The sequence below is a fragment of the Balaenoptera physalus genome (genome assembly GCF_965194825.1).
Source record: "Balaenoptera physalus genome assembly, chromosome: 20".
In the NCBI taxonomy this organism is placed as follows: domain Eukaryota; kingdom Metazoa; phylum Chordata; class Mammalia; order Artiodactyla; family Balaenopteridae; genus Balaenoptera; species Balaenoptera physalus.
In genome coordinates this window covers 26,408,027-26,418,811 of record NC_138901.1, presented here as the reverse complement: position 1 = coordinate 26,418,811, position 10,785 = coordinate 26,408,027, and the positions used below count along the sequence as shown (strand labels likewise).

The following is a 10,785-nucleotide window of genomic DNA, read 5'->3' as shown; positions in this document are numbered from 1 at the left end:
ATCTTTTGCTCTCCTTTCCCCCACAAACGCACCATTCCTCCCATTATGACTCTTTTACCCTGTCACACAATCATACCCAGCCCTCCACACCACATATACGGCCCCAGTATCAGTGGCACACTCCCTCACTGTGTTAAATTGTCTCCTCTCCATTGACCCACCCCTCTCCCCAGTCACACAACTACAAGGATACACCCTGGAACTGGGCATCCGGGAGATGAGCCCCACAGAGTGCAGAAGCCCTTATCAGAACACACACACCCACACACACACATCCCAGGTCAAGAGAGAAAGAGACCATTGGCAGGAGACAAAAGCAGGTTTATTTGGGCTCTGGGGCCAGGGATGCCTAAGGTCTGAGTTAAGGCAGCTCAGCTGGTTCTCAAGGCCCAAAGGGCAGGCCAGGACAGTGAGAAGGGGTGACTCAGTGTTGAAGCCAAACCTCTGCATCTCAGAGTCCCTGGCCGGAGACCTCGGGAGTCAGTTCTGGGAAGGCCTGGGGATATAGAGGGGTCTCTGGTGTCCCCTGGGGCCTTTGTGCTTTTGCCAGGATTGGGGGAATGGTCTGGAGGCAGGGAGCCTTGAATGCACAGCCTTCATTTCAGTAACGACCATTTAATTTGTTCCTTGGCAGACTGAAGAACCTGGGTGGGGCGGGGGTGTGGAAGGTTGAGAGAATTACTGGGGAGGAATGACAAGTACATTAACACTGCAGTGAGTCGGGGGAGGGGGGTCTATAGCCCCTCTCTACATGTCCCTATAATCCCCGGTCACTAGGTGGCAGCAGCTCATCTCTGCCTGCCTTAAGTGGGGCCGGGCGGTCAAGATGGAAAGAGCAGCCGTAACTGGCTGCAGCCAACAACCAGCCCAGGCCAGAGCCTGCCCAGCTCTCCGCTCCTGCATCTGCAGCCCTGGGTGTGGCAGCAGCCCCGACTCCCCACACCATGCCATTCAAGCTCCCGCCCACAGTGCCACGTCCAGGCAGAGACGGGCCCAGGCCTGACACTTCCTGTGCCCAGACACCTCAGCAAACCCCTAGCTCTGGCTTTGGCTGGCAGTAGGTCCTCAACACCCCACCCCAACCCGCTGCTGATGTGGCACAGCTGGCAAAGGGCTCCTGGGCAGACTCTGCTGAGGGTCACCTGCACTCCGATGTGTTCACTCTAACATCCTGCTGAGGAAACAGCCTCAGCCCCATGTTTACACAGATATATACGACTGTGCACATACCATGCCAACATGGTGGGCACCCCAGGTATGTCCCTCAGGTTGTCCCTCCAGCCATCAAGCCTCATTCCCTTTCGAAGAAGGTCAATCCCACACTGTATGTCCCTTCCTCCTGCCCACTACCCCTCCTCTCTCAGGGACAGCCTGGCCCTGGAGTTTTCCTGCTTCTCTCGGCAAAAATTTTTCTCCTCGTTTCATCTCCCATTCACTACCTGCAACTTCCTCGGTTTTTTTACTCAAGAATTCCATTAAAAGTGCTGTGCCTTCATTCCTTCCCCCTTTGGAAAACAGGATCTATGCCAAGAGCTCTCCATGCATTCATTAGCTCATCTAATTCTCAAAATAACTCTATGAGGAGTGTCCTGTGATTATGTGAGGCCCAGAGAAGTTGAGTAACTTGCCCTAGGCCACCCAGCTTGTAGATGATAAGGCACAACATACATCCTGGGATGACTCACACCAGCACTCCTGTTCTCATCTGCTCTGCTCATTGCTCCTTAACCTCTTTAGCCCTGAAAATTGCCATGCGGCTGCATTCATCTCAGCAGGGTAGGAGGAGGCACTGGGAACTGGGAAGAGGGAGAGGCAGTGTGAGCACGAAGGGCAGTCACAGGAAAGTGGGCACCACACCTGGGGCCCCACATGGGATGGTACAGGCCCATCTGAGCTTGGGCCACTACAGCAGGAGGTAGTTAGTGCCAGGGCAGGAAGCTCCATAAAAGCAGGATTAGTCTGGGCAGACAGACCTGCAGGCAGACAGAATGGAGGTCAAGCTTGACAAGCAGGAAGTTTGCACAGCTGGGAAACCAGTCAAGCCACAGATCCAGAAACCTCACCCCTGCCCCACATGCACTTCCAGATAGGACCATGCAGGGGACTGGCAGGGGTAGACTTTTCCATAGTCAGGTCACTCGGGGACATGGTGGCAAGTGGTGAGAATTAGATTCCATCATGGATTTAAGGGTCCCTTAACAATCTCAGCGTGGACCCTAAACAGCAGGGGTGAGGGTTTGGAGGAAAACTCAATTTGGTATCCTTTCTAGGTTGGGGGAAGCATCAGAGGCCTAAGCCCCCAGATTGCTTTGGGGAACAAGTAACCCAGCCATCTCCAGGGTGGGCAGGTCATCCTGGGTTTTGATCCAACTATACCAAGACAGGAAGGAGATAAGGTGAACTGTTAGGAAGGTGTCCATCATTTATTAATACCCAGCTCCACATCACCTAGGGGACCCTGGAAGCCTCCACTGACTGTCTCCAAGAGATGGCCTGACACTGTCATCCCTTCCCTCCTGCACCCCTGACTTCTCAGACTTGATAGCCCTACTGGGGCCCCCTGGGATGCTCTGCTCTCCTCCCACTAACCCTTTTCTGCCAAGGCAGATGGAGGGGGCCTACCTGGGCCACACTGTGCTCAGTTAAGCCGCTGTCATCCGCCTGCAGGGAAGCAGAGTCAGGGTGGTCAGGCCAGGGCGAGGGTGTTGGGTGAAGAAAGAGAGGCGAGGGAAAGGGGCTTGGGGGTAGTGGCGGCGAACAGATGCAGTGATCAGGGGATCCAGAACTGCACATGTATCACCACTTAGTGGAAGTCCCACAGCTTCTTGTTTGGGAGCCCAGGGCCCATCTATGGCACAAGGTGGGTGAGAGAGTGAGGGAGAATAAAGATGAGAGGAAAGGTTTCATCCAGACATGAGAAGCCAAACTGGGCAAGGAGGTTCTATCTATACACCCCCAAGGCCAACCTCAAGGCCAAGGCAGCCACCAGGTGTCTCTGTGAGGATTTATTTATTTCCCCAGTCTGTACTTCCCACTAGGGAGGATGGTGAGGTGTCTGTGATTCTACAGGGGGAGAGGACAGAGATCTCTTTTACTAATTGACACTCCTCCAAACTGTGGCTCCCCCAACAAGTGCGTCAACCCAGTGGTTGCTTCTGCTAGAGGAGCTTGGGTTCCCACCATTGGGGTTCTGGCAGCCCAGATACAGGGAGGACAGGAGGTGGAGAGGATGGGAAGGGCAGCCTGGAGGAGATGGGAGTGAGGGGGGATGCAGGATGACTCTTACCCTAAAATTCACTTTCTGGATCACTTGCTGGGGGTCACTCTCCAGAATCACACTACAAGATGAGAGAGAAACCGGGAGGAAAGTCAGCCACATGCTTCCCTCTGCCTCTGCTCCCTGCTAAGCCCTTCCCTTCCCCATCGTATCCTACATTCCCCCTCCAAGGTACCTTCCCGCTGATACTCCTCAAGCCAGACCTCTCCCTCACCACGGAACACCCTCAGCTCTGATTCTCCCACACTTCATCATCACTGGGCAAACACTTAGAGATCAGGAGAGGGCAGTCCAGTCTAGAACAATCAGGTTGTCAAAAGCAGGGACTCAAAAACTGAGACCTCTAGAAAGTTCACTTCACCTCTGGGTCTAGGGATGGATTCAGATGCAGGGAAGGAAGAGAGGCCCCCCCCCACCAGGGTCCCTATCTTGTTTCACTATTATTTTATGCCACAGGGTCATGCCATACATGAAAGAAATGGAACTCCAAAAATCAGAATCTACCTTCCCTTTTTTTTTTTAAAGAGAGCGGTTGCTTGAGGATAAACAGCTAGTTTTTTTTTTTTTAATTAATTAATTAATTAATTAATTTATGGCTGTGTTGGGTCTTCGTTTCTGTGCAAGGGCTTTCTCTAGTTGTGGCAAGCGGGGGCCACTCTTCATTGCGGTGCGCGGGCCTCTCACTATCGTGGCCTCTCTTGTTGCGGAGCACAGGCTCCAGACGCGCAGGCTCAGCAATTGTGGCTCACGGGCCTAGTTGCTCCGCGGCATGTGGGATCCTCCCAGACCAGGGCTCGAACCCGTGTCCCCTGCATTGGCAGGCAGATTCTCAACCACTGCGCCACCAGGGAAGCCCCTACCTTCCCTTTTGACAGACCCAGTTATGGAGGCTTTTCTCGGCTAGTTGACACTCTTTCATGATGCCCTGGGGGTGTTCTGAAGCCAGGTGTGGGTGTGTGCAGGGCTGAGAGCCAGTCACTGTGGGTAGGTTAGGGCCCATGGGGACTGAGTGACTGCTCCTCCTCACCCAGTGAGGCTCCTCCAGGGCAGAAGGAAGTGAACAAACATTTCTTGAGAGCCTCTCCCAGGCCCATCACAGGGGCACTTGCAGCCCCAGATCCCTCACCAGGGGTGCTTTAGACAGAGCATCCTAGGCCAAGGCTCCAGTTCAGGTGTTGCCTCCACTGACACTTCCCTGATTTTCATTGGAGGGAAACTGTGAGCCCCTCAGGGGGCAGAAACTGGGCCATCTAGGGGCACAGACCGGAAGCTGATAAAGCTTACACCCTCCCTTTTGAAGGTCCTTCCAAGGCCCTGCACCTCATTTTGTATTTGTAATTGTGTGTGTGTGTGTGTGCTTTGCTTTCCTTAAAGACAGTCTACCAAGTTGTATATACAAATTGTATATTCCACAAAACCTGGTTTTATTCCCCTCACTCTTGGGTCCTAGCAATTAGCACAAGGCCTTGCAGCAGTAGCAGCAGGCAGTCAATAGCTATAGAGGAAAGGAGGGAGGGAGGAAGGAGGGAGGAACCCCACAGTACCCCACCTCCCAGACCCCCTGTCCCCCAGTAGTGTAGTACAGTGCTGTGGAAAGAGCACAATCTCTGGAAACATGCACATGTTTTAGATCTTGGCCCTGCCACTCCCTAGCCATGTGACCTTGGGCACTTGAATCTCTGAGCCTCTATTTCCTCATCTATTAAATGGATGGAATGACAGAGGCCTGTGGATGTCTTTCAGGTGATCCGTTTCCATTACCCTTTGCCCCAGAGCCAGAACTTCTTTTTTTCCCTGAATATTGCACCACCCCCATGGAAATTCACAAACCAACACTTCTCATAAGAGTTCCCACCCTCCTAAGACTATAATCTTATGCCAATAGTAGGAAACATTTATTGAAGGAAAACCATGAGCTTCACTTGCATCACCTTATTTAATCCCACACCCTTTGAGGCAGTTCCCTTACTGTCTCCATTTGAAAGATGGAGAAAGTAAGGAAAGTAAGTAATTGGCCCAGGTCACGCGTCTAGTTGGTGTTGGAATGAATCTCTAAGAGCAGGAGGTGTCGCAGCAGCAGGGCTCGGCCTGAAGGAAGTCTTCCCAGGAAGGGGCAAGTATCTGTGCTGCCTGCTTCTCCTGGGCACTGGAAATCAAACCATCCCCCCAAACCCTGCCTAGTCAACAGTCAGCCATAGTTGGACATCAGATTACTTTCTTGTGTGCTTCTCTTTGGCTAACATTGAAGTCAACCTCCATCCTCATGAGTGGGGTGGGGGGATGGGACACCGGGAATATGCTGGGGGAAGGGAGGGAGAAGTTGGCCAGAGAGCCAACAGTGTGCTGGGTGCAACCTAGAGCTGATGACTTTCAAGGGCACCTCCCACTGTGAGTGTCCCTGACCAGCCCCTCTTCCCTCCCCTCCTCCTCACCCGCCATCCACAATCTCGTCCAGCACCAGAAAGGCTCCGTCCATGTTCTCCAGCAACCAGCGCTTCTCCACGTTCTTCCTGAAGGCGGACACAGCTCTGGAACCTCCCCATGGCCAGGAGAAGCCGGGTCCCTGCCTAGGTGAGGCGGACCCGCTCTCTCCAAAGATTGCCTCATTTCCCACCGCCAATCCCCCGCACAAGCACAGGGAAGGAGTATGTCAAGGGCAGTGAGGGCAGCACCTGGGCAAGGGATCCCTGCCCAGAGCACGGGTCTACTTCCTTAAGCTCCCCTTGCCCACTGCCCTCACACTTTGAGCAGGGACCCTGTGCCCACCCTTAAGCATTTCATAGCACTTCAGGTGCTATAACCTTACTGTAGTTAATTGTGTCGACTGTGAACATTTATTTTTGGGTTATCTGCGTTTGGTTTACCCAGGCCACATTCACTGGGGTAGATACCAGATCACTGAATGGGGGTGGAGGGAAAATCACCCTGAGCTTCAAGTCAAAAAACGTGAGTTTGAATCTCCGCTCTGATATAAATAGATTGTAATCTCAGGCAAATCACTTAGCTTCTCTAGACCTCATTTTCTGGCCATACCATTGCTTGATCAGGTAAAGGGCAGGGTCCTTGCAGGAGGATGCTCTGGCTCCAGCCTTAGTCTTGTGGGGACTTCAGGAGAAAAGCAGGGAGGAAGGGTCCCACCTCTGTGATGTACCAAGGTCTGGGGGATGGGAGCCTTGGAGGATAGAGGACCTCACTCACCTTAACACATGGTTCAGGGACTCAAACAGGCAGGTAAGAACAGACATGAGCATCAGCTGGGGGTGGGCAGATATGGGAGGAGGAAAATGAGACAGCTTGAGGTTGAGAAGGCCAAAAGGAAACCTCAGAGCCTGACTGTGTGGGCAGCTGTCCCTCTTCAGAGAGGACATGGCTGGAGCCTGACTGCAGTTTGACCTGAGAGGGCCCCTCCCCTCCCCATGTTTGGGTTGGAAGCACTGGAGTGCCTGCTCTGGGACACTGAGTACATCCTTCTCCAGTGATGTTTAAGAAAGACACAGAAGCTCTCTGCAGAGGACTCCATTTCCGGTACCCAAGGAATCTAAGGAACATCATGGATATGCACTGTTCCAGAAAGAACCATTCTGGCTGCTCCCAGTTCTCCAGAGTCTAGAAGGAGGGGTACCAATGGTGAGCCTCCCAGCTTCTACCCCAGAATCCAAGCCTCCTTGTCATTCCAACCTCCTGAATTCACCTCGTTCTCGTAGGATGAGCCCACCACATACAGGAAGAGGTCAATGCTGCTCTTGTAGACGATGGTCATGCCCCCGAAAAATGCAATCTCACCTAGAAGAGCGGCAGGGGGGTGGTGTCTCAGTTCTGGTCACCTCTGCCTGGCCCCTCCTCCCCATCTCTAGCTCTGCACCTCTTGCCCTATTTCCTTCTTCCCCTTCCAGAGAACCCTTGCAAAGGAAATTCCCTGGCGGTCCAGTGGTTAGGACTCCGCACTTTCACTGCCAAGGGCCCGGGTTCAATCCCTGGTCAGGGAATTAAGATCCCACAAGCTGTGAGGCCAAACAAAGAACTCTTGCAAAGACTAGCACCCTTGGAAAGACGCGCACTAGGGACACTACCATTAGGCAACTCTGTGTCCCTCCCCCCACCCTCTACTCCATTCCTAGCACCTGACTGCCTCATTCTAAGAAGTCAACAAACCTGGTTCAAGGCTGACCTTTCGCCCACCATATGCAATGCCTAAGACCAGCCCCAGGCTAGTGCGGGCCCCTTCCACTGAGAGAAGTCCAGGCATGCCGGAAGCAGGAAGAGGGGGGGTTGAGAGGGAGGGGAGTGAAGGCTCACTGGAAGAAGAGAGAACAGCTGGGAAGGAGAGGAAAAAGCACCTCTGAAGAAAAGGGAATGGCCTGTGGGTGTGTGAGGCCAACGGGGACAGATGTGTCCAGATGAAGATGACGGTGTGCATCTGAAAGTTCTGCACAAGCAAGAGGCGGACACTTACTGTCAGTCCGGCTGGTCTTGTTGAAGACGTTTTTCTCGAAGGCCATCTGCTCCTTCATGGAGGGGAATGTGTCATCATAATACTAGGTGAAAGGGAAGGAGAAAAGGTGACAGCTGTTCCACAGAGCTTGGCTTCTCCCTGGATGTGTGGCAGGGAATGGTGGGTGCTGGCCAAGCGGGACCCTGCTGCCGTGCCCCATCTTCTCTTGACTGCCCTCTAGGCCTGTCTGCTCACTGTTTCCCCATAAACACAAATTCTGAGCAAAGAAAGTCATAAAAAGTAGAGGAATTTTGAAGCCTTCTTGTGGAGTCCTGCCCTGATTTCTTGAAGGCCTTTGTACATTCTGCAGATGTGCAGCGTGCTAAAGACCGTGGTGGTCACTAGGCCACACTGTTTCTACACTAACCTGAGTCTACAGGAAAGAAGGCAGAGCCAGGGGCCCTTTAACACAATAATATCACAACAGCTACTTTATTATCCACATTATATGGATGTGGAAACTGAGGCGTGAAGTCAGGTAACTTCCCTGACATCTCACAGTTGTAAGGGACAGAGCTGGGATTGAACGCCAACGATGGTCTGACTTCAGACAGGGTTATGGTGAAGATGAAATATCTAAGGGAAAGTTCCTGGCACACACTGCCTAATTAAGTCAATGCTGTTTTGTTTGGGTTTGATGAGACTCTCTCTGACTCAGTTCCTGTATCTGAACATGGATGTGATCTGCTGGGAGGAGGCCCTGGAACTTTTGGTTGCCGAGCCACCTCTGACCAGCTGCGGCAAGAGATGGTCAGCTCAGCTTTCAATTTTTTGAATGTGGATTTTGCCACTTAGTACCCCATCTGCAGGCAAATTAGCAGTCTCCCTGCTGGCCACTGCTGTGGTGAACAAGCTCATTTCAATGTCATGAAGTCAAAAAGTTTCAACCCATACAAACGAAAAATCTATAATGCATTTCATAGCTAGTTTAGGTGCCATAGCCCTACTATAGTTAATTGTGTTGATGATAGACATTTATTTTTGGATTATCTAGTTTGGTTTATCCTGGCCACGTTCACTAGCATAGATACCAGATAGTTGAATAGTTGGTGCAGTGAAAACCACCCTCCTGAGCTTCAGGTCAAAATATCTGAGTTTGGATCTGTGTTCTGATATTACTACCTGTGACCACAGGCAACTCTTTTAGCTTCTCTAGACTGCATTTTCCTCATTTGTGAAATGAAAGAGTTGGATTATATAGTCTCTAAAATCTTGTCTGGTTCTAAATCCTTAGTGTTTACCAAGCTGTAGAAGAAAAGTGGAGGTTCAGAATTTGGGGACTAGGACTCCGGGGTCCCAGGCCAGTGGAAAAGATGGTGAGAAGACATTTTAGGGAACATTTTAGAAACAGAGGAGACAGCCTCCCCCCTTTCAGGGGCCAGCAGTCTGACAAGGCAGGAGGATGGACAGAATGGCCTTTGGAGGGGTCTCAGCTGAGCTGCTCTGAGTCGCAGAGCCCACAGTGGGGTCCCTCCTGCCAGGAGAGGCAGCTGGGTGGGGAATTCTGTTCTTGGGCCTGTGGCACAGTGTCTTCAGGGGCCCTCCGGTGAGGGTGGGAGGTTACCTTGGCCAGCAGGCGGTGTCCGTCATTATCTAGGATGAAGACAGCCTTGATGGTGTAGAGGGAAGGTTCCTGCAACTGACACGGGGCGGCGTGGGGGGGAGAGCTCCGTTGGCCCCTAACTCAGGGCAGACCCCCTCTCATTGGCTCTACGGGACCTGCTGGTCCCAAGAGTCAATCCTCAGGCTCCAGCGACCCCAACCCCAAAGATCCACAGCTGGTTCCGGCCCAACCCTATGCCACATGGGCCACTCGAGTGCCCGCTCCCCTCCCAGGCAGATGGTCCACTGCAGGCCCCGGGTGGGCGCTGTGCCCACTGGGTGCGGAAGGTCCGTCCGGGCCCAAGTTCTGTCATGCACTGACTGCTCCAGAGCCCGAGTCGGAGTGTATCACAGAACCTGGGCCGGGGGGACAGCGGCGCCGAGCCTCCTCCTCCAGCGGCCAGCGGCCGAGGCTGGACCTGCGCTCTCCGCGCGCCCCCAGCCCCCGGCCCGTCGGACTCCAGACGCACGCACATCAGCCCGAGGCCCGGGGCGGCCCCGCGGCTCCCTAACCCTCCGGGAGAATCGCAATCCAGCCTCGCCGAGCCGTCCCCCCGCCCACGCCGACTGCTCCAGAACTTCGCCCAAGCGGACGCCAGACCGGCCTCCTCCCGAGTCCGCGCGGAGGAACTTTTCTGCCTGCGCGGGCGCCGCCCCTCCCCGGCCGGTCCGGGCGGCACCAAGTTCCCCAGCGCCCAGCGGGCGACTTGGGAGCTGGCGCCGCCCGCTCGGCCCCCGGCGCCGCCCGCTCCGTACCCGCAGCCCCGCGGGCTCCCGGCCTCGGGCGGGCGGCGCCGGGCCCCCGGCCGGGGCGGCCGCGGCCCCCTCCCCCGGGTGCGGACGTGGCCAGGCCTCCGGCCGCTGCATTCCGCTCGCCGCCTCGCGCTGACAGCGCCGCCCCACCCCGCCCCGCGCCCCCCGGGGCCGCCGCCCGCTCCTCCCCGGCAGCCGCCGGCCTCGCGTCCGCCCTTCTCTGCCCGTCTGCGCGTGTCCTTCCTTTCCCCGCGGCCCTTCCCTCCTCGCCCTCCCTCCTCTCCTCTTCGTTCCCGCCCTCTCCGCCTTGCGCCCACACCCCAGCGCTCCTTCCCCCACCTCTCCTTCCCCTCGCCCTCCTCGGCTCCTCAAAGCCCAGAGCTCCCTGCATCCTCCGTTTGTCCCAGGACCGGCCCCTCTTTCCCCTCCTGCCTTCTCTCTGACTTGTGGGTTTGCTTTGCACCGACGTCCGCAGGCTGTCCTGAGGCTAGCAGAAAACACAGTCAAAGTCCAGTTTGTCTCTTGACTCCTGGTAGGTACCGTTGGGACAAATACATCAGGTCATCCTTTGGGTCGCAGAGACAGGTTCTAGCAGTGGGAGCAGATGAGGGCAGCTCCTAGAGAGACCCCTCTGCATAGAAGAGTTTCTCCCACTCCTCTC

General features: G+C 54.6%; 1 protein-coding gene across 5 annotated transcripts; it reads right to left on the bottom strand.

The window, feature by feature from the left end:
• Positions 1-300: 300 nt before the first annotated feature.
• Positions 301-10,348, bottom strand: COPZ2 (COPI coat complex subunit zeta 2). 5 transcript variants are annotated; one of them, XM_082441793.1, is made up of 10 exons: positions 10,128-10,333; positions 9,334-9,408; positions 7,731-7,812; positions 6,969-7,060; positions 6,476-6,531; positions 6,311-6,382; positions 5,710-5,787; positions 3,287-3,338; positions 2,623-2,661; positions 301-644 (listed from the first exon to the last, which is right to left on the bottom strand). In XM_082441793.1, exons 1-10 carry the CDS (start codon positions 10,236-10,238, stop codon positions 597-599), a joined length of 705 nt encoding a protein of 234 aa, XP_082297919.1. In that variant the 5' UTR covers positions 10,239-10,333; the 3' UTR covers positions 301-596. The 5 variants fall into 5 exon arrangements, with proteins under 5 accessions (XP_082297919.1, XP_082297920.1, XP_082297922.1 ...); XM_082441794.1 differs by lacking the exon at positions 6,311-6,382 and having other exon boundaries at positions 5,710-5,844; positions 10,128-10,332; XM_082441796.1 differs by lacking the exon at positions 6,311-6,382 and having other exon boundaries at positions 10,128-10,321.
• Positions 10,349-10,785: the final 437 nt, after the last annotated feature.

Bases quoted from the DNA above. Each gene is read 5' to 3' on its own strand.
- COPZ2 (XM_082441793.1), bottom strand. From the start codon at position 10,238: ATGCAGCGGCCGGAGGCCTGGCCACGTCCGCACCCGGGGGAGGGGGCC. The intron at 9,409-10,127 runs GTACGGAGCGGG...GCCCCGTGTCAG, and splicing joins GGGAGCCCGCGGGGCTGCGG to TTGCAGGAACCTTCCCTCTA. The intron at 3,339-5,709 runs GTGAGGAGGAGG...CTCATCTTGTAG, and splicing joins GACGAGATTGTGGATGGCGG to TGTGATTCTGGAGAGTGACC.